Below are 25,470 nucleotides of genomic sequence, written 5' to 3'. Positions count from 1 at the left end.
TCCTTCCTTCTGTGTCAGCCTCAATAACACCTATGGTGGGACCATCTCTTTGGTGGGGGACACATGTTTTGTTGATGTAGACAGTGTGATGGATTGAGGGCTCTCTGAACGGTGTGACTCTGGAGAGAAATGAACTAGGGTTTGAATTCTGGCATGACCCCTCAACAGTAGTTTGACCCTTGGGATGTGGCTTCCCCTCTATGGGCCTCAGTTTCCCTCTCTACAAAATGAGGAGAATTGTAGTCCCCACCTTGAATGGCTATCATGAGGATGAAATGAGAGAGAAGTGTTCCTGGCACATGGAAGGTACTCAGACATGTCATCTGTGGGTGATGTCATCGTCACTATTGTTACCTGGACTTCAGGATGTTGGGCCTTATCACTAAAGGCCCCTCCCACTTGGACAGTGTGTGACTGCCATTGTCTCCCTGATGTTAGCAGGTTCAAGACAGACAATAGGGCCCCTGTTCTCTAGACTCAGGCTTGCCCCAGGACACAGAGGCCTTCAGTTACACAAAGGACCTCAGAGGATGGGACATTGGGTATTTCAGGAAAAGGCATTACCACCTTCAGGGTGTAAACAGGCAGGGGAATGGTGACAGCCTGGGAAGGCAGCCAGGAAGGAACTTCTCCCATCTACAAGACATGGGCGAGGCCAAGAGGGACACCAGGGGACAGGACAAGACCCTGCTCGAGACACTTACACAGGGTCAGCAAACACTTGCTGGGCAGTTGCTGAGTGCCAGGCTCCGCAGCTTCCACATACACCCCCAACTCCCAGACACAACTTTGCCATCTGTTCTCCACACATCACATTCCACTGTTTCTCTAAATCGTACTGAGTCTGAGGTTTGAACCATCTCTGACCAGGAAGATGAGAAAGTCAACCTCCAACTTGTCTGGGGCAGGTCCCTCCTGGCTCCCTAGGGTCGTGCAAGGATCTGAGGGGAAGGGGGGCTTCGAGGAGCCTGGAAGATGGGGTAGGGCCTCTCTCTGGTCTTTGGTCCCATCTGGTTCCAATGATGGGATCCCTGTCCCACCCACGACCCTTTAGAGGACAGTGGCTCCAACGCCCAGTCTGAGGCACTTCTCCAAAATAGCCATGGCTCCCGGGTTCCAGCCACCCATGACCTCTTTCTGGAGGAGGGGCTTCCTGGAGGTTGATGGATAAATAACCCGCTTCCTCACCGCCTGGGGCAGGGGGCAACTCCAACCCCACACAGCACCCCACAGGTCCAAGCTCAGGTGCCCACGGGGGTCACTTGCTCAAACACACCTTTCTGGGCCAGCTCCTTCTCCACCTCTCTTTCCCCCTCTACCAGCAACTCCTGGGATCACCTCTCAAATCAGCCACCTGCACTCAAACCCTGCTCTCAGGGTCTGCTTCTGGGGAACCCAAACCAAGATAAGCATTTGCCCTACAGGTATCATGCTAAGGGTCTCACCCGGCCTTCCCCACGGCCTCTGGCAGCCCCACTTGACAAATGAAGAGACTGAGACTCTGAACACTCACCATGGCTACCAAGCAGCCCCTAACCATTACCCCACACTGCCTCCCTCCACTCTGTGCCTTCATCTCTGCCTCCCCACCTTCGGTCTCTACTTCCCGTAAAGAAGGAGAAGGGTTGTCTTCTGTGTCAGCCTCCTTCTGTTTGGGGCCCCAAAGCAAAACCACCCTCCACGCACCTCTGAGGCAGGAACCCCCAGACCTGGAGCTCCAAGACTCCATCGCCTTCCTTGGCCAGGGAAGCGAAAACTCTGCTTCCTTCCAAGGCTTAGCAGCAGCAGCAAATAAAAAACACCAGTGATTCCTCAGTAAATTACCCTGCCTCACAGGAAGTACTACTCTCTTTGTCTTACAGATGAGAGAACAGGTAATACACAGTCAGTGAGTCGATGGGAACCCAAGCCTCCCACCTGAATCATGTCAGGACAATGACCCAGTATTCTTATTCCTCAAAATAACAGTGACAGCTAAACAGCCTCTAGTCCATGGGGGCCTCTCAGTCCCCAGACAGGACTAAGCACTTCCTGTGAGATTAACATTCCCATTTTATAGATCCATAAACTGAGGCTCAGGGACAGACAGTAAGTCCTTCCCAGGGCTTCCCTTTCATGAAGGAGACCCCCCCAGAAAATTCCCCATCTCTCAGCAGAGATTAGTCAATGAGGGGAACAGACAGAATCCATAGGGCTCCAGTCAAATTCGTCCCTCCTGCCTGGTTTAGAGAGGCCACATTTGGGAAGGGAAAGATCTGCAAGCTTCTGCCAACATCCTACTCCAGTCCCCAGTGACTCAGTTGAGGACATTAACCCCAGAGCCTTTCTGTGCTCCAGACAGAAGGAGGACAGCACTTGGCAGTAATGTTGAGACCCTATCGACAGATAGGAATGAGGAAGATCCAGCAAGTTTTAGAGCATCTTCCAACCAAAAAGTCCATGATTTTATGACTCTGAGATTCTAGAATAAGTACATCCCCATCAAAAACACTTTACTGAATCATCCTAACATCAGCCATTTGCTTTTGACATTAACCAGAGTGAGAACTTGAGAACTACCTAACATTGAACATTGACCTTGCATTTCCTGGGCAGCTGCTGCCTCCCAGAACCCACTCGCCCACCATCAGCCCCTCTGCCCTGTGTGTCCAGCCGAAGAATGGAGCTTAATACCTACCCTGACCACGCCTCTGTGTTGTGAATGGGAAAATAGTTAATCATGGGGAGAACCCTTAGAAAATCTAAAAGCCACCTAGAGATGAATACAAGTGCCATTCACATGACCATGGGCAGCAGTTAATGGAGTCCATGCTGACACTGACAGCTGTACACACTCACAATGGTGGCACCGGGATTCCCAAAAAGGGACATTCCCAAAGAGGACCTTTGTCCACCGAATTTCCCTTTTGCTGGGTAGCCAGTCCCCTCTCTGGGCCCGGATTTCAAATCCCACTTTTGCCACGGTGGACATGCTGTGTGACCTTGAGTAAATCATCCAACGTCTGTCAGCCACAATTCTTTTCTCTATAAGATAGAAATTAGGGGCGCCTGGGTGGCGCAGTCGGTTAAGCATCCGACTTCAGCCAGGTCACGATCTCGCGGTCCGTGAGTTCGAGCCCCGCGTCGGGCTCTGGGCTGATGGCTCAGAGCCTGGAGCCTGTTTCCGATTCTGTGTCTCCCTCTCTCTCTGCCCCTCCCCCGTTCATGTTCTGTCTCTCTCTGTCCCAAAAATAAATAAACGTTGAAAAAAAAAATTAAAAAAAAAAAAGATAGAAATTAAAATAAGTGACTTTTTTGGAATGCTTCCTATGGATCAGGCCCTGTGCTGACATCTATATGAGTTGCTTCACAATCCTCACAAATACCGAAAAGACAGAGATGGATTTATTATTTATTTATTATGCCCAGTTTTTCAGACATGACAAGTGAGGCTCAGAAGAAAAAGTAACCTGCCCAAAACATGAATAGACACTTCTCTAAAGAAGACATCCAGATGGCCAACAGACACATGAAAAGATGCTCAACGTCACTCTTCAGGGAAATACAAATCAAAACCACACTCAGATACCACCTCACACCAGTCAGAGTGGCCAAAATGAACAAATCAGGAGACTACAGATGCTGAAGAGGATGTGGAGAAACGAGAACCCCCTTGCACTGTTGGTGGGAATGCAAACTGGTGCAGTCGCTCTGGAAAACAGTGTGGAGGTTCCTCAAAAAATTAAAAATAGACCTACCCCATGACCCAGCAATAGCACTGCTAGGAAATTACCCAAGGGATACAGGAGTGCTGATGCACAGGGGCACTTGTACCCCAATGTTTATAGCAGTACCTTCAACAATAGCCAAATTATGGAAAGAGCCTAAATGTCCATCAACTGAGGAATGGAGAAAAAAATTATGGTTTATATACACAATGGAATACTACGTGGCAATGAGAAAGAATGAAATATGGCCTTTTGTAGCAACGTGGATGGAACTGGAGGGTATTATGCTAAGTGAAATAAGTCACACAGAGAAAGACAGATACCATATGTTTTCACTCTTATGTGATCCTGAGAAACTTAACAGAAGGCCATGGGAGAGGGGAAGGGGGGGAAAAGTTACAGAGAGGGAGGGAGCCAAACCATAAGAGACTCTTAAAAATTGAGAATAAACTGAGGGTTGATGGAGGTGGGAGGGAGAGGAGGGTAGGTGATGGGCACTGAGGAGGGCACCTGTTGGGATGAGCACTGGGTGTCGTATGGAAACCAATTTGACAATAAATTTCATTAAAAAAAGAAAAAATGAAAAAATTAAAACAAGAAAAAAAGAAAAAGTAACCTGCCCACAGCTACACAGCTACTGAGCAATGGTGGGGATTTGAACCCAGGCCTGTGTGGCCGCAGAGGCATGGCACAGAAAACATGTGTGGAAAAGGGCTGGCTCTACCACGCCCCCGCTGTCCTCCATACACCCCCAACACACTCTCTGACTCAGTTCTGGGTCTGCCGCATCCTGTATTGGGAGCCTCCTCAGGCCCCTCCCAAGAGCTGAAGGCTCTGCCCCAGGCTCGCAGCTCTGATGTCACTCCGAAGGGGAAGGCCCCACCTCCAAAACCACAGAGCCCCCACCCTCTCCCCCCCTGAGGTCTGTTGGCCAGGGGCCCAGTGCCTGCGCCTTCAGGCCTCAGTGATGAGCCCTATCAGTTTTGGCCAGTAGCCCCTTGCCACCTGGTGCCAAGAGGACCCCTTTCTCCGCTGAAGAGCTCCTCTGGGCACAAGTCCTGCCCCACCCAGCCAGGCTTCAGAGCTCAGGTTATAAAAGTTGTGTCTTTCTGGGAGGCTGGAGATGAGACCAGGGAGATTCCGGGCTGTCCTGTTATTGGAGAGGTAAGGACAAGGAGGGCACTTCTCAAATGTTCTTGAGCACCTACAATAATGTGCAGAGGTGCACAGATTCTTAGTGGTTCAAATCCACGCTCTGCCACCTGTGTGACCTTGGGGTGATTCATTTTTCCTCTCCGAGCCTCAGTTTTGTCATCTGTACATTGGACTTGCTATCAGTGATCCCAGACCATGTGGTGAGGACTCGGGGATGTAATGAAGCTCTCTCTACAAAGTCCTTGGCATGGCGCCTGCCCCTTGGTAACAACTCAACTAGAAGTTGGGGCTGGTAGGGATGATTAAAGGCAAGAGTTGGAGAGAGCTGGAAGACAGTGTAATGTGTGAAGGGCAGGAAGGGAGGGGAGACCCGACTTGGGTGAACTGATTGAGAAAAGTGCCCACGTAGAGGCTGACTAAACTCTGGTGGGCTGAACAGGGGGGGGGGGGCGGGGGGGGGGTGGGGGGGGGCGGGGGGGGGGGTTGGGGGGGGTTCACATCAGCCTGGAAGCAAAATACGAAGAGCTAATGCCGTGAGTACAAATTTTCCAGCCCCAAACCTGCATACGCAAGGGAACGGATACGTTTTTTATTATTCAGTGTAATCGTTGTTTGAAGCTCCTATGCCCCCAAGCAACCAAAAACTGACTGCTGCTAATTCAAGGCATCGCTGGGATTTTCTCAGCTACTTCAGAGCAGGCTCAGTGCCTTGGCAGGGGGGGCAGTGTCTACCCTCTGGGGGGCTCCTTCATTGGCGCGGCATGGCAGGGTGTGGTGGTGGTGCCTCGGCGGGCCTGCCTACACTGGAGATGTCTGCATCCCAGCCAGTCCCTGCCTGGCAGCTCCAGAGGCTGCATCTCCTGGTGGCACACCGTAGCCCACCCAGAGCGCCCCCTGCCTGCGGGCTCTGGGGTCCCAACTCTGCCCTTTGGCCACCAGGCAGGGCCGAAGTTCAACTTTTACAAACACACTGGTTGAAATATTGAAATATTTCCCTGTTATCTGGTGAGGAACTGTGGCTTCAAACCCCTCCCCCCGCTGCCCACCCCAGCCAGTATAAGACCTCCCGCAGGACCCTCATCCCTTCAAGATCCAGAAATCTCCATGGTTCAAAGGGAGCGCTCCATCTTCTAACATCTCACAATGTCACCCGGCCACGTGAACAGCTGTTGAGCACACTGCTTGCCAAGTGCTTTGCACATATTGTTGAGGGTATTCCTCACAACAACTTATGTTTATCCCCATTCCACAGATGAGAACACTGAGGCACAGAGAGGTCCAGTAAGTTGCTCAGGGTCACACAGTCAGGAAGTAGCAGAGACTGGATTTGAAGGCAGTCCACACGATGGGGAAGGGCACTCCAGGAAGAAGAAAACAAAAGCACTAGTGTGAGGTGGTGAGAAGTGCAGGGTGTGTTCAAGGACTAGCGGATCCAGAACGAGGGGGAAAAACAAGGAAAGGGAAGCTGGAGAGAGGTTCCAAGGGAGACAGGGCTGGGAGACCCTAGACAATGGGTCCCCAGTGCAGACGTGGAGGTGGCCACTGGGGTTTCCAGTTCTATGTTCACAGCTCCTGACTGGGAGGATGCTGCTGTTCTGGGGGTCACTGCTATGCTGGGGGCTGCTGTCCCAGGCTCAAGGGGAGGCCCGGCATCAGATCCTCCTGCGAATCAGCAAAGATCAGCTGAAAACAGGTAAAATTTAAGGGGTGGGCTTTGGGAGGCAAGAGCTCAGGGAAGGGCGGGGGTGGGAGGCGGTACCACCATCTAGCCTCCCCATGGCCAGCAGCAGAATTTGCCTTCCTTCACCCAGACCTGACCTCATCCTTCCCCTGCTCTAACACTTGCTGTGGCTCTCTCATGCCTCAGGAGAAGCTCCAAGCTCCTCATCTTGGCATTCAAGACTCTGCATCCCCAGCCTCTTCCACTGCCACCTGTCCTGACCACCCCCATAGACTTCACAGCCTCCTTCCCTTCCTGGGCTATTTCTTCTACCTACAATTCTCTTTCCCTCCTTCCCAACATGCTGAATTCTGACTCATCCTGTAAGGCAAAAGCTCTAACAGTCCCTCTGATGGGAATCCCGCCCCCACACCCCCAGTTTCCCCAGGCAGAAGGAGTCTCTTTCCTCTGGGCTCCCACAACCCTTTGGTGAAACCTCATCTATGGCATTTTCCTGATGTATGACACTTATCCTGTCTACGTGTCTGTTTGTCTCTCTCCCTCTTGACCATGAGCTCCTTACTGCCCATCCACCTCCTCCCCTACTTACCGCCGTCTATCCTCACCCATCTTTTGGTTTCATAAATTCACTAGACTCCTTACCACCTCAGGGCCTTTGTACAAGCTGTTCCCTCAGCCTACATTGCTCTCCTCCTAGACCTTGCAATAATGGATTCCTTCACTTCGTTCAGGTCTCAGCTCAAATGCCTCCTCCTCAAGGAGGCTTTCCTTGACCACTCTGTCTAAAATAGACCTTCATTCACCCCAGTCATGCTCCAACTCTACTCCGTTGTTTTTTTTTTTTTCTTTGTAGCACTAACTTTCAAAAATTGCCTTGTTTGCTTATCTGAGTATTTGGCTGTTGTCTATCTCTCCCACTAGAATGTATACTAGAATGCACACTGCTCCTGTTCCCTGAACCCAGAGAGAGTGCACACTTAATAAGTACTTGCTGCTAGGGGCACCTGGCTGGCTCAGTTGGTGGAGTGTGCGACTCTTGATCTCAGAGTTGTGAGATCAAGCCCCACTCTGGGTGTAGTGGTTACTTAAAAATAAAAAATTCTAAAAAAAAAAAAAAGTAAGCACTTGCTGCTAAATGACCATCTCAATTTTTTTTTAACGCTTATTTATTTTGAGAGAGAGAGACAGACCAACAGAGTGCGAGTGGGGAAGGGCCAGCGAGAGGGAGCCGCAGAATCCAAAGCAGCCTCCAGGCTCTGAGCCGTCAGCACAGAGCCGGATGTGGGGCTCGAACTCACCCACTGTGAGATCATGACCTGAGCCGGAGTCGGACGCTCAACAGACTGAGCCACCCAGGCGCCCCTTTTTTATAAATTTTTTTAATGCTTATTTATTTTGAGAGAGACAGACTGACAGAGTGCGAGCGGGGAAGAGCTAAATGACCATTGAATCACTGGCTCTGAGCAGATGCTGGTGGGCATTTGCTGAATGACTGAATGAAGGGTGAGCCCCACCTTGAGAAGGGGCTTGTCTCCTCAGACATTTCAGACCTGTTCTCGGAGCACCACATCTTGGACCGCGTGGCCGGGATTCCTGTGACGGGGGCTGCAGGTGAAGGGGTCACCATCCTGGACCACCTGCCCTTTGTAAGAGAAGGCCTCTCCAAGAAGAGCAGTGGGCTTGATCTGTCACTGGTCGGGGACCTGCTCTCGGGGAAGCGCCTCCCACTGCTGGAGAAGCTGCTCCAGGTGGGCGGGTGAGTCCGCAGAAGCTGCCTCTGGCCTTTCTTCCCCCTTCAGCCTCCGCCCCTGAGCCATAATGTTCTCCTGTATCAAGAAGAGGACTGGGCAGGTGGGAGGCCCGGAGGCTCCCTATAGCCTGGAAAATGCACAGCAAGTGCACCTTTATTGTTCTAAATCTCTCCAAGCTACCTAGAATCGTCCAAAGCAGGGTCTAAATCAAGGATCTCCACCTAGCAGCCCTCCAGACCCCCACATTCAGCCTACACCTGGGTACTGCAAATTTGCATGGTGTTTTTTTTTAAATATCTTAACTTTAAAAAGTTAAAAATGTTGCAATGAATTGCCAATATTTAAAAATCAAGAGAGTTTTAATCAAAATCAAGGTTTTCTCATTGTATGGTTTGTTAGGACTGCTGTAACAAAGGACCACAAGCTGTGGCTTAAACAACAGGAATTTGTTGTGTCACAGTCCTGGAGGCTGGAAGTCCAAACTGAAGGTGTGGACACAGCTGCTTCCTTCTAAGGGCCGTGAGGATCTCTTTTCCACGCCTCTCTCCCAGTCTGGGTGGTTTGCGGACAATTCCAGTGGGCACCAGATGAGTCACTAACTTGTATCTGATGTTTAAAAAGTACTCTGGGCCCTTCTCAGCTCAGGGAGATGCTGGGACCTGATGTCACTGAGGGGAGAAGAAGGCTCATGTCCTCCCTCCTGAATGCTCAGCAGGGCAGATGGTCCCTCAGTGGATGGTGGCGAGATCACCTGCCATCTTGCTTTCTGAGTCTTGCCTGCTTGCTTCCCTTTTGCAGAATGCTTATACTTGAACTCAGGCAGCCTCACTGCACATAGACAGCCCCTCCACTGCATTCTCCCCATTTTGTAGAGGGTGATACTGAGGCCCACAGAAGGGAAGAGACTCAACCAGGTCTTCAAGACGTGGAGGCTGGAACTACAGTCCCATTGTTCTCCAGCTGGACTGGGATCAGGGACGAGGGTGTCCCAAACCTGCTCCTGCTCCTCCTGGGGTCCATCCCTATTCCAGCCAACCCAGATACACACACTCTACAGAACCACGGCGGCCTTAGCAGACCATACCAACACCCCCCAAACCTCTCACAGGTTGGTCATAGAAGATGCCGTAGGACCAGAGATCACCCTGCAAATCCTGAGCGACAGCCTGCTGCAGGTCACGTTGCGAACCAAACTGTACCTCTCGCTCCAGCAGTAAGTACACCGGGCACTTCCTCCCCACCCCCCTCAGTGCCAGGCAGGCCAACCCCTCATTGCTATGACTCAAGAGGCAGCCATGCAGGGCTAGCAAAGGCCTCCTGCCTCTGCCGCCATAAGCCTCATAATAATCCTTTCCACTCGGGCTTGTTTCAAAGCCATTTTCACTGATGGGGAAACTGAGGCACAGAGTGGCAGAGGGACCGACCCAGGATAACACAGTGAGTCAGAAGCAGAGACCAAAATAAAACCCTTGGACTGCCAAGTCAGGGAATATGTGTCCCATCTGAGTAAAATGCAGATGCATTGACAGCATGATCTGAGGACGGTCTGATTCAAGCCCTGCCACCCTCACCTCCAGAGTATGGCATAACTGCACTCCACTCCTACTCACCATCTAAGCAACTTGAGCAAGGGCATCTGTTCCCTGGGCCTCAGTTTCCTCATCTACAATACGGGTATGATCAAGTATGCTCCTACCCTTGGCTGTTGTGAGAGTTCACTGCCGACCTGAGAGCTTGGATATCTCACTAAGGTGTGGGTGATCATGCCGACCTGGGGTTGCAAACCATGGGCAACAGAGGGAGTGCTACGGGTGGTATCTGCACGTGAGACAAATATTCCTTTTTTTTTTTCCAGAGAGAGAGAGAGCACAGGAGAGAGGGAGAGGGGCAGAGTAAGAGAGAGAGAAAAAGAGAGAGAGAGAGAGAGAGAGAGAGAGAGAGAGAATCCCAAGCAGTCTCCACACTGTCAGGGCAGAGCCAGACATGGGGCTCGATCCCACAACCCTGGGATCATGACCTGAGCCAAAATCTAGAATCAGATGCTCAGCTGACTCAGCCACCCAGGATCCCCAAAACGAATATTCTTAAAAGCCCCTTAGGAATATGTCCACTGTTGGCTTTCTTTAAAATATGGCCTTCTTGGTCTACCTTCCCTTTTTAATAGAGAAGTGAGCACAGAGGAATATTTCTTTGGTGGAGAAGTGAGCACAGAGGAATGTTTCTTTGGTAGAGAAGTGGGCACAGAGAAATAATTCTCTCCTATACAATAAACGTATCATCGCCCTTATAGTGATGTGCAGTGAAAACACAACCTAACTCTTGGCCTCGTGGGGACTGTAGCACTTGGAGCACCTGTGCCCCATGTCAAGGTCACCTTCAGCCCCAGGTGATTGTCCTGCTGGCTGGTGTTTTCAAATCTTTCAGGTTTTCCGAAGTGAGAGATCCATATGTTTAATGACGTCTCCTAGTTTTTCATTTGAGCCCCGCAGGCAGCAGCAGGCCACCAGCCTGTGACTTCTGGCCTCCATGTCAGGTGGTGGCTTGGCACCTGCCTAGACCTGCTGCCCCTACAGGATACTGCGGCTCAAAGTCATCAAGAACATCCGCATTGGGATACGGCTGGAACAGATGGGGAACGAGACCAAGGTGGCCTTCGAGGAGTGCCACACCCCACCAGGATACCTCAGCATCAAGGTTCTGGAGCAGTGAGTACCTGCCCACACCTGCACTACCACTGGCCAGGAGGGAGTGCCTGGACTTCCCGCCCTTCATGCAGACTCCCTGTGGGGGCTGCTTTTCCCCAGCCTAGTTCTCTGGGTGACCAAGGGCACAGGAACAGGGTCATCTGCAAGGCTCCGAGCTGCACACACCATCCATCAGCATTTCCTCTCTCCACACTGAATGTCATGGCTGAGAGCGGGCATCCAACCAGGTCAAACCTCAGCTTGGCTGCTTCCTAACTCGGGGACCCTGAACAAGCTATATGACTTTTAGAGCCTGTTTCCTCACCAGTAAAATGAAATTGTCCACAGAATCCAGCCAGCAGGGGGTGGGGGTGAGGAAAACATGAGCTGATCTATGTGCTGAGGTAACCTTAGCACAAAACCACCTCCTCCAGGAAGTTTTCCATGACTCTCCCTCCTCAAAAATCCCAGAGACCTTTATCAGAGAGGAAATGAAGAGACAGAGGCAGAGAGGGACAATAAGGAAAAAGTAAAGACGAGGAAGTCATGGAGAGAGAAAGCAAGAAGGCAAGAGAGGGATAAAACAGAAAAAGAAAGGGTGGGGTTGGGGAAGGAGAAGAGAGACAGCAAGTGGGGAAGGAGGCAGCCACTCTATGTTACACTTCATGTTACACAAGCCCATTGGCCCTGCCCTGGATTCCCGCCTCTGGCCTCAGTCTCCCCTTCCATGGTGCCTCAGATCCCACCTGCTCTCCCCCACCACTAGAATGGACCCCCTCCTGGCGAACGGAGCTCTGGAGTTGGTGACGAGTACCCTAGATAAGGCACTGCCCTTCCTCCTACAGAAGATAGTAAGTTGTTCGCCCTCGTCTGCCTCCTGGGAGAGGGGTGTGACCCCAAGAGAGAGCCTCTCAACTTGACAAGGACCCCATCGTGCCTTCCCTGCAGGTGTGCCCCCTGGCCACGACCCTGCTCAACTCACTGCTGGAAGACCTGCTACATCTCACTCTGTGTACGTAGAGTGGCCGAGAAAGCGGCTTAACTTCCATCCCCCTAACTGTGTGCCAGGAACCGTTCTGGGCTCTGAGAACAGGACAGGAAACCAAACAAAGCCTAGCTGCAGGGAGCCTACTTTTCAGTGGGGGAGAAAAAGGGCACTGTGCCTCATGACCTGGGCAAGTCATTTTCCCCCGGAGCCTCAGTTTCCCAACCTGTAAAGTGGGACTAATCCTAGACCCACAGAGTGGACTGCTGCAATAAAACATATAACCCGGCACAAAGTTACCGCTTAATAAATGCTCATTGTTACAAGAGGCACAGGCCTAGCCCACAAGAACTTAAAGCTGAGCAGAGAAGTTCAATTTCTGCCTGCTTCACTGCCTCTCCACACCGTTTCACCCTCCCGCAGGGCAAGCGGGGTCCTAGTTTCATTTTCCCATTGCAGCCCCGACCATCTCAAGCCCAGAAGACTTCCAGTACTATGTCACCACCACGGAGTTCACGGAGGAGGCCATCCTGATGAAAGTCCAGGCGAGCCAGCACCCTGGCTAGGGCAGACCCTCCCGGGACACCCACTGGCCTAGGGGAGGATGGGCAAAGAGGAAAGTGAGATGGCCTTCTCTGGATGGGAGGCATACAGAGGCCACAGGTAAGGGTGGTAGGCAAAAGAGGAGAAGGAGAGGGAAGGAGGGAGAAAGAAGGGGAGAGCTGGTGGACCCCTGCCCTCGGGAGCTTGTGCTGAGGCCCACTTGAACCCTGGAAAGCAAGAGAGGCCATGAGGCTACAGGTGCTGTGAGCGGGGATGAGACTCCAACAAAAGGGTAAGTGGGGCAGTTCGTGGGTACAGAATTATATGCAACACCCAGCTGGAAGAGATCCCTCAGAGGGGGAAACTGAGGCCCAGAGAAGGGCCTGTCAGAGGTAGGTCAGGTGGACAGGAAGGATTTGAGTGGATAGGAAGGAGGTGCTGTTAACAAAGGCACAGAGAAGGGAATGGGGTCGGAAGAGGGAGAAGCGAAAAATAGGAGCTCGTGTGTTCAAAATGTAGCTCTACCTACTGTCTGTAGGACATTGAGTAAGTCATTTCACCCCTCTGGGCTTCAGTTTCCCCACCTGTCTAATGGGGACAGTAATAGTTCCCATCTCACGGCACCGCTGTAAGGTCGAAATGAGATTGTGCACATAAGTGTTCAGCACTGCCTAGCACATAGTGAGCCCGTGGTATCGGTTACAGCTATAATCGGTTGTTGGTCAGAGAAGCTGTTCACACTGAATTTCTCCTTCCTCCTTCCTTTTTCTGAAGCTTGTGACGCCCTGCAGCCCAGGCCAGAGACCCCGAAAGCCTGACCACCTGACCCCCCAACCCCTTCCAAAATTAGCCCAAGGCAGCATGGCAGACCTCGCTTTTGGGCTAGAAGTCTACAATGACATCCTGTCCTGCCTCTACACCAGCAAGGAAATCCACGTGGACCCCCAGGACTCCAAAGTGAGTGCTCAAGAAAGGGGAGTATATAACTTTATTGCTTTGCTTTTCACATGAAGAAACCAAGATCCAGCTGGCAGAAGTGCCTTTCTGGGGAACTAGGTAAGTCACTTCCTCTCTCTGGACCTCCCTGGAGAACTCCTCTTCAGCCCTCAGAACCCAGCATGGAAATCCCCTCCTCTAGGAAGACTTCCTTGAACACCCAGGTCCCTTTACTGCTCCTCTCTTCATAACACTTATCCATTCACTCATGCCACAAATCGCTCTTGAAGGCCTACTATGTGCTAGGCCCTGTGCACCCAGCGTCCCTGGCCTTATAAAGCTCAAAGTCAAGTGGGAGAATAGAAACTGAACAAGAAAACAGTCAGATAAATAAAATAATTTACCTTGTTTATAATAAGAGCACTGGGTCAGCAAGTGACTAGTGGAAATGACAGGGCTACCCTGGACACTCTAGTCAGTAAAGACATCTATGAGGAGGTGGCCCGAATGGTGACAAGGAGGCATACACATAGAGATCTGCAATAAGAGCAAATGGCCAGGGTCAATGAGGAGACCAATGAGAGGGAAATCCAGATACATCACTGCTTAAAAGCCCCGAGCAGCAACTCAGCACACTCTGAATAACATCCAGTCGCTTCTCTGCAACCCCCTGCCCATTTCTCCAGCTCTGTCCCCTTACCTACTCCACTCCAACCACACTGGCTGAGCTGGTGCCCACCTCAGGGCCTTTGCACCTGCTGGGCTCGCTGCCTGGAACATTCTTCCTTCCACTGTTGGCCTCAGTGCAAATGTCATCTCCTCAGAGAGCCCCTCCTTGACCACCACATCTAAATATGCAGAATAGGCCTTCCCCCTCCTCGCCCCACTTCCCCTCTCTTTCTGTGCTTTTCCCTTCAAAACGCTGATCACACTGGGCATGTGTATGAGTAAAGTTACATATGCAAAGTCATATGTTGACAAATACACACACATGTTTATTTATTTAACTTTGTGTGTGCACTGCCTCCCCCATTCGAGGACATGGACTACAGATGGTGAACATATCTACAGCATGCAGTGGGTGCTCCATAAACACTGAAACACAAAACCCTAAGATCTGTGTCTAGAAGAGATCTCATGCTACTGCTCCATTTTTTTATATGAGGAAACCAGAGCCCAGATAGGGAAAGAGACTTGCCCAAGATGACCCAGCAGTGGGATCAGGAGTAGAGCCAGGTGTCCCCACGCTGGGGAGACAGTTGTAAGTGAGCACTGAGACAATTGTAGATGAGCATTATAATTCCATGCCCGCAGGAATTCTTACCCCAGTGGGCAAGGGTACATATGCAAGGGTGCCCTTTGTAGCTTCACTTGGGATAGGGCAAAAAATAAAGTTAACCTAGGTGTTCATCAATGACAAATTGGTAAAAAGGAGTCTGGTTATGGTCATACAGGGTGGAATACTATGCAGCTGTCAAAAAGAATGGCGTTGGTGGAATGCAAACTGGGGCAGCCACTCTGGAAAACAGTATGGAGGTTCCTCAAAAAATTAAAAATAGAACTACCCTATGACCCAGCAATTGCACTACTAGGTATTTATCCAAAGAATACAGTGTGCCGCTTCGAAGGGGCACATGCACCCCAATGTTTATAGCAGTGCTGTTGACAATAGCCAAAGTATGGAAAGGGCCCAAGTGTCCATCGACAGATGAATGGTTAAAGGAGATGTGGTATATATATATATATATATATATATATATATATATATATATATATATATACAATGGAGTATTACTCAGTAATCAAAAAGGATGAAATCTTTCCATTTGCAACTACGTGGATAGAACCGGAGGTATTATGCTAAGCGAAATTAGTCAGAAAAAGACAAACATCCTATGACTTCACTCATATGTGGAATTTAAGATACAAAACAGATGAACACAAGGGAAAGGAAGCAAAAATAATATAAAAACAGGAGGGGAGACAAAACATAAGAGACTCTTAAATATAGAGAACAAACTGAGGGTTGCTGGAGGTTGTGGGGCGGGATGGGCTAAATGGGCAAGGGGCATTAAGGAACACACTTGTTGGGATGAGCCTTGGGTGTTATACGTAGGGGATGAATCACTATTCTATTCCTGAAATCATTATTGCCCTATATGCTAACTAACTTAGATGTAAATTAAAAAATAAAAATAAAAATACAAGTAAAGAATTCAGGGGGAAAAAAAGAATGGGGTTGGTTCTATATGTACTGATACTGAGAGAAAAAAAAATAAGGTGCAGGACTGCATGGTGAGAATATTCTCTACTATGCATGTTTCCATGTGTGTAGAAAACAGGATGTACTCCCAAATGCCAACAGTAGTTACCCCTGAAAATAGGATTTGGAGGAAAAGGGGAAGAGGTGTTGGTGTAGACTTGTCCCCTTTATACGTTTTTGTACTGCTTTCCATCATGATTTATGATTTTCAGGAACCAATGGAGTATGGCTAGATGGATAGAAATATAATGAAGCAAGTATAGGAAAATGTTAACTGAAGAATCTAGGTGATAAGTATACAAATGTTGAAATTCTTTCAACTCTGCTGCATGTGCGGAAATTTTCACAGTAAAACATGGAAAGGGAAAATCACTGAAACAATAAAGTTAACCTTTCCAGATAAATCATGGTGAGAAACCAGGTGGAAGTCTCCTCCGATGTCGACGTCAACTACGTGCAGGTAGTGCATTCAGCTGGAAGCAATTACACCTCACTGAACCCCAATGACACCCCTGAAACTGCTCAGAACAGAGCTACGGGATTCTAAAGGCCAACACGCGGTTTGCCCTTTTTCCAGGCTGCTGACCTCATTGCACTGTTGTCACTGAGAGAGCTGGAGCGGGAGCCCAAGGTGGGTGTGTCACCAGCTTCCCCTCCCGCACCAGGGCCAGGATCTCAGGAAAGAGTCTGGGATGGGGGCAGGATTGGGCCACGTAAGCATGTTCCATCTGGCCAGAGTTTCCTACTGTGGACTCCAAAAACCACTGCACCTATTCCACTGGTGCTGTGAGGGGGGGTTGGTTCAAGTAAGGCACTTAGCTCATCGCCCTGCCCAGGTGCCCATGGCCAGGAGGCTGGCGTTATGACTCACTACTGAACGGGCCCCTGCCCCTGCTAAGGCAGCCAGATGTGCACACGGAGATAACAGCGAGCAGTGACTATGTGCCAGGCTCCTCCACCTGCGTCAACATAATCCTCAGATACCCCGCACTTCAGCCCATTTTCCTATGTGAGCAAACTGAGGCACAGAAAGGTGAATCCAGTTGCTCAAGCTCATATCACTCAGTCAGTGGCAGAAACAGGATTTGAAGCCAGTCCTGGACTCCAAAATCCATGCTCAGTGTCCTTTCTCCAAAGGCTCTTAGAACATGGCATCGGATGAACAAACAGTAATAGAAAACAACAGCATTACTAGGTGCTGGGCTCTATTCTAAGTACTCCACATGAATGAATTCATCTAATCCCCACAACAACCTTGTAGAGTAGGAACGATTATTCTCATTTACCAACTAGGAAAACAGAGAGATTAAGAGACTTGTCTCAGGCCACACAGCTTACAAGCGGTGGAGCTGGGATTCTTGCTCCAACATTTATGTTCTTACCTGCCATGCACGCCCAGGAAGCAGAGGATGTAATCTCACCTTAAAGGAGCTCAAGGAGGTTAAGTAAACTTCCCAAGGTCAAGGTCATGCAGCAAGTTGCTGCAGAGCTAGAATGAAACTTCAGACACCCTGGCTCCTAAGACGATCTTGTTCCCATTCTTCCAAGCCGGGAACTAAGGAACTCCATTCTCTGTACCTACCTGCACCTTTTCTGCTTTAACCTCATTCAGACTTCCAAGCAGTCCAGAGGAAGTGTGAGACTGACCATCAGTACCCCCGACCCTCCCACCGTCCACATTGACGGCCACACAGCCACCGTCACCCAGCCGGGCTCGCTGGTCCTGCTGGGGACCAGCAACACCTCCTCTGTCTCACTTTCCTGGGTGAGTAAGCCTTGAAATTATTTGTTCCTCAGGGGGCCTGGGTCCACTTGGGGGCCCCTCCGGGACCGGGTGACTGAGGCAGCTGCAAAACTCACCATTGTGTCGCCTGCTAATATTCGATCGGTCCACACCCAAATAGGTGCACCTGTTGTCAAAACATTACAATTAACACTTGCTCCCCTGTGTGGCTTCCAGTACTCCCCAAAGACCTCCTCAACAACTAAAGGGTTTTGCCTCCAATACCTTCTGCTCAGTGCCTTGTAGGTAGTTGTTAAATCTTCTGCCTTCCCTGGACGTGGCTGCCTCGAAAGCCCTTGTCTGCAAAACCAGGAGAAAGATCAGAAAAACAGTTCATAAGAGGCTAAACATATCTGTGTTGTCTACTCTATTTCTGGGGAAACACAGCTTCCCCCAAAGTTTCAACTTCTCTCTTCTGAGCCCCCTTGGGATTCCTATTTCCCATTCCACAGACCTTAAAATTGGGAAGGTACCTCAGATGTATGGGGGGTGGGGGACCCCCCCCAATAGGCAAGCCCAGCAGCATCCAGTACGCACACAGGACCCTAGAATCTTAGTTGGCATGACTCTGTGGTCAAGAAATTTGTCATCTCTGAGTGGTAGTGAGAAGAACTATTTCCGGTCTATAAGGTGACTGTGTGACTTACGAAGGCCAATAGACAACCCCCTCAAAACCAAGGAGTCCTCTGGCTTCCAGCAACAGTGATTCAATGGCCAAATGACTCATTGCAAAAGGCTTTCCCTTCCCTGGGCTGAGCCTCCCTGCATTGTGCCCAGCCCCAGCCTCCCCTGGCCTCCAGGAAGACCTGACACCATGAGTGCCCTCTCCCACAGCACCACCCACACACATGGTCTGAACACACATGACCAGCATCTGGGGCAGCAGGGAAAGGACCGGTGAGAGGGGCCAGCCCTGGAAAAGCATTCACGGGAGTAGGGGTGAAGGGTATCCCTCTGGCTGGAACATAATCTCCTCTCCTCTTCTGACCTAATTTCAACTCCCATAGAATCTCCTTTCAAAGGCTGTGTTTTCCTCGAGAAATCAGGAATTAAAACTCCAGTTCACTCCAAGCAGGTAATGTTTTTTTGGTTTTGCATGTTCAGAAGAAATAAGAATGACTGACAGAGAAGTAGGCGGGGGTGGGGGGGGTGGTCAAGGGGTGTGTTTCCATGCCTGCTGTCAGCACACGGAGTAGTGGATAAGAGGGAGGGAGGAAAGGAGGGAGGGGGTGCTGTAACTGGAGCTCACTGACCACTGCACCCCCAAGCAGCTGCTGTGATCTGAAAGGGTGATCTCTTTTCTCTGGTAGCACCACAGTCACCCTGGGCCCTTATCCCGCCGGCCTTGCAAAGCAGGTGAGTCTCTCTTAAACTTTGGCCTCTCCATGGTCCTGAAGGACCCATCAGCAGGCCCAGAAAAAGGCCCTGAGTCACTGATGTAGGAAGTTGAAAGCCTCACTCACTTTCTATCACTGATCTCATCTTGCCCTGGAGTCCCCACACCCCCTGGGGTCAGGGGAGCCCCCAGAACTTAAACTTGTCTACTTCATTCTTTCAAACACTTAACAAACACCTACTGAGCACCTATGATGTGCCCAGACTTGACTTAGGTACTTGGGATATGTCAGTGAACAAAGCAAAGGACCCTGCCCTCATGGAACGTACATTCTAGCAGGGTGAGGTCAGATAAGAAGCAATGAGCACAGTAAAACTGTAGAGTATGTACGCAAGTGATCATACTGTGGAAAAGAAAAAGTAGGAAGAGGGGATGTGCATCAGGAGTGCAGGTGAAGGTAAAACTAAAAAGGAAGGTTGGGGAAGGCCTCACTGAGAAGGCAAGTGTTTGAGAAAAGACTGGAGGAGGTGAGGGAGAGCGCTGTGGGGACATGGGAAAGAGGGGCCCCAAGGCCCCAAGGCAGAGAGGGGTGTGCCCATGGTTCAGGGAACAACGAGGGGGCCAGGGTAGCTGGATCAGAGGGATTGAGGGGAGGTTGTAGAGTGAGTAGAGCCTACTAGTGGGAAGCTGGCTCTTCCAGAGTGAGATAAAAGCTGATGGAACACAGAAGGAGCAGTCTGGAGGGGCCTGGAGTGGAGGCAGGTAGGCCATTGAGCAGGCTGGTAGAACAATGCAGAGGCTTGATGAGGCAGGTGGCAGCCAGGGGAGTGGCCGGGTGCAGGACATATTCCCGATAGGACTTCCTGCTGGAGATGTGGGAAAGGACTGAGAGAGGTATCCAGGATGATGCCCGGATTTTTAAGGGCACCTCTTCCTCTATAGGTTGAAAACAGCCTCCTTTGGGAGAATATTCCATTTGCACCCCCAACATGGCTGTGTGTCTCCTCTCTGGGTTTCTACTCCCCTGGGATTCCCAGCATAGCGTCCTGAGCCACCTGTGCCACCTGGGTCCCCATGTAGCAGTGAGGGGTTTCTGCTATAGTGTGACGTGTCTGGGCCCTCCCTAGCCTTGGGGCACTGGTTCCACCATCCTTCGCTTCCACAAGACTGTGAACCTCATGGGCCAGCCCTTAATGGGGGAAGGCTGCAAGATGGAAAAACAACAAAATGAAAGGGCTGAACATGTATCGGGAAACACTTCAGAATGATTAGCCCTGCTATATTAGGCCTTGCTCTGGCCTTACTTGCATAGAATCCCAGCCTTGAAAGGTCCTGAAGATCATCTTCCCAGGTCAGGGATCCCTTCTGTGACATCATCAGAGGGCAGTTATCCAGACCAGGGCTGCTGTGTATGGTTGCACAGGTTGTGCAGTGTACAAGCCACCCACATCATAGATAATTATGAATATGTTTATAACAGTGTCCCAATACATGGGGAAAGAGTCTTAAAGAAAGGGAGTCCTTTTCCAATCTCTCCAAATGGGTTGGAGCAGCTCTGATCAACCTCTTGAACTGCATGAGCATCCCTAGTAACAGGAGGTTTGCTATCTCAGTGAGACAATTCCTGCCCCATCACCAGACAGGTCTCAGCATTGGAGAGCTCCTCTTTGGACGGACCCAAAGTTGGTACCTGTGAAGCTCTGGCCATGGGTTTCCTCTGGCTCAACCTATTTCCTCTTCCCCTGGGCTACCCTGCAGAGATATGAAGACAGTCCCAGTGACCTAGGGTGAGGGTAACTCTTTTTCAGGCCCCTCAACTTTCCCTAGGCCCTTCACTATCTAGTCATCTGGCCCCAGTGCCCTTTAAAAATGGAGTCCCCTGGACTATTCCTGATCTCTTGTGGGCACCTGTACACTGGAGGTGCCCCATTCCCATGGTCAGAATCTGCCAGCCCAGCCGAAGTGACCTTCCTGTTTCTTTTTCATCTGTTGTAGGAAAAACGTATGGAGGCCTTTCTCTTAGAGCTTCTGAACAGGGTATTTTTGCCCCATCACAACGGTGAGCCCCACTGGGTTTCTTCTCATGCCCATACACCATGCGGCCTGGAGCTGCATCACCTGTGTCTAGAACTCTGCGCAGACAGCTGGCTTCTGCCTTGTCCCCTGGGGTTGGCTAAGAACTGTGCTTAGGCAAGGCAGATGGAGGCAGGGTAGAGACTGAAATTTGGAGTGTGGCCAGTGGGGGTGCTGGAAAGGGCCCGGGTGTGCTCCCCCCCATTCTCTGCCAGCTAGTGTACCCTACATGGACCCTGCTAGTACATGCAAGGTAACCAGTTCGGACCTTACGCACTTCTGAGAAATCACCCGGCTCAGCCTCCTTTTTTGCATTTGGGTTCAGTAGAGTAAAATGACTTTCCCAAGGTCACACAGCAAGTCTCTGGCAGAGCTGAGCCCAGAACTCTGGCATTTCATCTCCTTTCCAGGGGCTTCTCTCTATGCTCCAACTTGAGGAGTTATGTCAGGACTCCAGAGTGAGGCTAGAGGGCGAGGCTAGAGGAGCTCAAATGCTGGCTGGGCTGAAGGGTTTCGCATCATTCTGTGACCTGTGATAGCCAGGGAAAGTTCTGGGCATAAAGTGAGTAAATCTGTGCTCAAGAAGGGAGACCTATTAGAGGTGAGGAACAGCGGTGATGAAAGGCCCAGCAAGGCAGGCAGAAAAAGGGTCCAGGTGGGCAAGGATGCAACCTCACCTAGCCAGTGCCTACCACCGGCAGTTTATTCAAGAAGTGTATCTTCGTCCTGGACCAAAGAGACCTATGGCGAGCATCAAGATGACCCAGGAGCTAAGTCTGGTTCAAGAAGCCTATATAGTCCTGCAGAGTCTGAACATCCAGGCCTTGTGTGTTGCACAATGCCAGGGTGCCATTCACACTGGGGTCCTGTCCAAACCTCCCCCACAAGGCAAAAAGGAGCAGGGCCAAACCCACTCAGGAAATACAGGAAAACTGGCTGCAAGAAGCAGCCTGAGGATAAGAGAATTGGCAGAGGAAAGATTCACAAAAGCCTGTGCCGCAGTCAGGATCATCTGGTCCCAACACAGACAGGATTGAAACGAGGAGGCGTCCAGAGGCTGGGAGCTGGGAGACTGATGAGAAGGCATCTGCAGATCAGGGAACAGAAAGGACACCAGAGGCACCTGTCCCTCTTCCTCCATCCTACTCCCCACCTAACTGGGCTGGAATACACATTGGGCCAGCAAGGGCCCCAGAGTGATGATGGGGGGCTGAGATGAGATAAGGGCTGGTCAGTGCAAAGGAGGGGGAAGGAGGGGCCCACGCCAGGCTCTCAAGTCAGAAACTCAGAAACTCAACAGGCCAAATGGTTAGTTCTTTGAAACTCAATTTGCAAAATTCTCCAACTTTACCATTTACCAACTTACCAAAAACTTACTCTAAGGACTACCTTTCATATATTTAATAAATGAGTATATTCATGAATATTTTCTTTGATATATTTAATGGATATTTTCTTATCATACAACCAAATCCCTAGTGTTTTAAGGTTGATTTTTCAGTTTATACTGACTTGTTTCTAACCTTTTTCTGAGACATTTTCTGTTTCTGCCAACATTTTAGCATTTTTAGGAGGACAAACATTGTTTCAGCAATGTTCCTCAATTAAACAAGAATGAAATTCACTAAGACGTTCCTAAGATGCCTTCAACAAACCGCACATTCCTTAAAATGCTGCTAAGAAGTCTATCTTCCTAAGAATGTGTTCATAGTTCCTGAATATATTCTAGAAGAAATTCTCTCAAGATAGATTTTTAATGAATGGGTAGAAAAGCTGTTTAGGGACCCGGTTTTCTAGAGTGGGGTTGCCTGAGAGAGGATGATGTCCCCTGAGGAAGGAGAGGAGAAAGGGGATACGCCAAGTCCTTTCCCTGTTCTGAACAGTGGAGCAGCCAGGGGTCAGCTGGCCCGGGCCCTCCCCGCCCTTGCCCTGCACCCACAGACACCTCTGCTTGCCAGGGCACTGAGCTCCCCTACCCATACCTCTCACAGAGCTGCTCAGAGAACAAGACCTCCCGCTGCCCAACGTCAAGGGCATCTCCTTCGACCAGGCCCAAGTGGAGCCCTCCAAGGTAAATGCTGAGAAAAAGAGCTTCCTGAGACAGCCGGGGAAGGTCAGAGCTAGAAGGGTCTTGGAGCCCTACAGGTGCTTTGTCCCCATCCTGCAGGGGCAGAAGCTGAGGCTCAGGCAGAGGAGGCACTCAATGAGGCAAGCCTTCTACCTCCCTTATCTCACCCTCTCATAGCCATCCTGGATGTGATGCCCCATATACAGATGAGGGAACTGAGGCCCCAAGGGGTTCCATGAATCCCTCAGGGAGCCAAGCCCTAGGCACCCTGAGAGCTTCAATGCCTCAATAGGTGGTCTTCACAATTAGTTCCATGAAGTCGATGCTATGATTTCTCCCATTTTACAAGAGAGGGAACTAAAGCTCAGAAAGGCAAAGAAACTTGCCTAGGGCAGGAGAGCCAGGGTTCGAACCAGGGTTTATCTGATTTCAAAGCCTTTACCCTTAGCCAGGACCACCTACCACCCTAGAGCTCAGGTGGCCTAACCCCCGGAAAAGGGCTGTTGCCTCTGGCACCTGCTCTCTGTGAACTGCCAGAGGGTGGGAACCTGGGCCGGCACGAGGCTGGCTAAATGCCAGAGAGGTATGATGGGGCCACAGACCAGAGGGCTGAGAAAACCAGCAGAGGAACCACGGACGTGCTGCCGAGGGGGGTTGCCAGCTCTGAGTCTGCCCCAGGGGTCACCCTGCCTCCTTGGCACTCGCCCCTTCCCTCTGGAAGGTGAACCTGAGAAGAGGCAGATGGGGTTGGTGGGAAGGGGTAGAGCTCAGAGATGCCCTTCATTTCTTTGTTTCCCACCTTAACAATGATTCCCACTCTTAAATAGCGGTGCAGGAAGGGGCTCTAGGGGCAAAGCAGAGAGAGAACCACATGGAACCTGCTGGCCATGTGGCGTCAGGCAAGCCACTGCCCCTCTCTCAGCCTGCTGTCTCCGTCTGTCAAATGGAGATAAAGACAGGCGCTGGAAATCAAGGTTCCCTTCAGAAACACGAGAACTACTAGGATCACTGATTTCACCCAGCCCTACTCTGACCGTTGACAGAGCGTGACCCACCACCCCAGACATAAAGTTTGAGCTTCAGGACCCTCAACTTATGCCCAGTTCTGGACCCAGGACGCCTAATTCCCGGTCCTGACATTCAGGAGACACTAGAAATCTGCTTTCAAGAACCAGATGTTACTGTGCAGGAGGGTAGGAGGAGACAGCAGCAGTTTGTCTCCTAAAACCCCAGCCCCTGGCCTGTGCTACTCCCCCATTCCATCCTCAGACCCCTCCCCTAGACCCCACCCAACCCAGGGTGGCCCTGGTAGGAAGGGTGAGCCCAGGATGACCCTAGGTCGAGGCTGGAAGACCTACTTCAGGTAATCCAGGGGCTGGAGCTGCTCCAGAAATGATGCCACAACTCTGGGCAAGGAGGGCCAGGACAGCAGGGGCCCCTCTATAGTTCTGAATGCCAAAAATGGCAAAGTGCAAGCACAGCCCAGCAGCTCTCACATAACCAGACCTATGGAGACAAGGTGGGGGTCGGGGCAGCAGGTGGGCTCATGGGTTAACTTGTCGATTCACTTCTAGGCTGCCTTGCACTGTTGTGCCAGTTACATATTACACAACTCCAAGATGCACCACTCATACAGTAGCTTATATGAACGACAGCACCTGGAGTGGGACAGTGCACAATCTGCACATCCTTACATAGCTGTCCTGACCGCTCCCTCATTCATTCGCTATCACTAATTCACTCCATTAATATATATCACCGGCTGCTCTGTGCCTGGCCATGTGCTGGATGATGCCAAGACAAAGCTATGAGTCATACCCTGTCCCGGAAACCTTCAGGAGCTCCCCTTCTGGTGGAAAAACAGATGCAGGAGCAGATGGAGTCCAGCAGCATGGGTTGGGCATAGTGGGTGGGAGCAGGTGGAGGGCTCTAGCTGGATGAGAGACCCACCTCAGGGCGACCCAGCAGGATGAACCCCAATGCATCAGAAACATTAGAGGCATCTTGATACATAGGTTTTCAGAAGAGCTCCAAAGAGTGATCTATCTGTTCCTTCCTTCACAAACATTCCCAAGACCGTTCGTCCCCTCTGCTCTAACCCCTTGTCCAGTCTGTCCCTGACTCTGCCTTCTTGCCAACAGGGAAAGTTGTGTCCTTAGGATACATAGAACCCCTCCCAAGATAGCTTGAGCCACCTCAGGGAGAGCCGGGCAGTGAGGACAGGTAGGATACCCCTCCCTGCTTCTACCCACAGGGTTATGTGCTGCTGACTGTTCCAGACGAATAGCCGGTTCTTACCGAGGGCCAGTCCCTCTCCTCAGCCACAAGTGCTCTGGACCCTTGAGAGTACAAGAATGGCTGCTGTCACAATGGAAAATCTCAGCTGCAATAAAGATGATTCTTGCTTGAGAAAGAGTCTGGTTCTGAGTTTGCTACGGGGTTCTAGGAGATGGCAAGGCCCCCCCTGAAATGCTTAATGGAAAGGTTTTGCTCCCTGATAGTTCC

At 50.7% G+C, this 25,470-nt stretch overlaps 1 protein-coding gene across 1 annotated transcript; it reads left to right on the top strand.

The window, feature by feature from the left end:
* Positions 1 to 6,446: 6,446 nt before the first annotated feature.
* On the top strand, positions 6,447 to 25,252 carry LOC124503682 (uncharacterized). Its single transcript, XM_047068899.1, has 15 exons — positions 6,447 to 6,555; positions 8,083 to 8,299; positions 9,403 to 9,507; positions 10,868 to 10,999; positions 11,745 to 11,829; positions 11,927 to 11,990; positions 12,423 to 12,508; positions 13,281 to 13,463; positions 16,283 to 16,336; positions 17,318 to 17,470; positions 18,496 to 18,563; positions 18,799 to 18,844; positions 20,820 to 20,883; positions 22,889 to 22,968; positions 25,220 to 25,252. The coding sequence occupies exons 1-15, from the start codon at positions 6,447 to 6,449 to the stop codon at positions 25,250 to 25,252; spliced, it is 1,479 nt and encodes a 492-aa protein (XP_046924855.1).
* Positions 25,253 to 25,470: the final 218 nt, after the last annotated feature.

This window comes from Lynx rufus, unplaced genomic scaffold (genome assembly GCF_022079265.1).
Source record: "Lynx rufus isolate CCGP_SWC_20201006 ecotype Redwood Valley unplaced genomic scaffold, mLynRuf1.p SCAF_8, whole genome shotgun sequence".
Lineage (NCBI taxonomy): Eukaryota > Metazoa > Chordata > Mammalia > Carnivora > Felidae > Lynx > Lynx rufus.
This window is presented reverse-complemented; position numbering and strand designations above follow the sequence as displayed.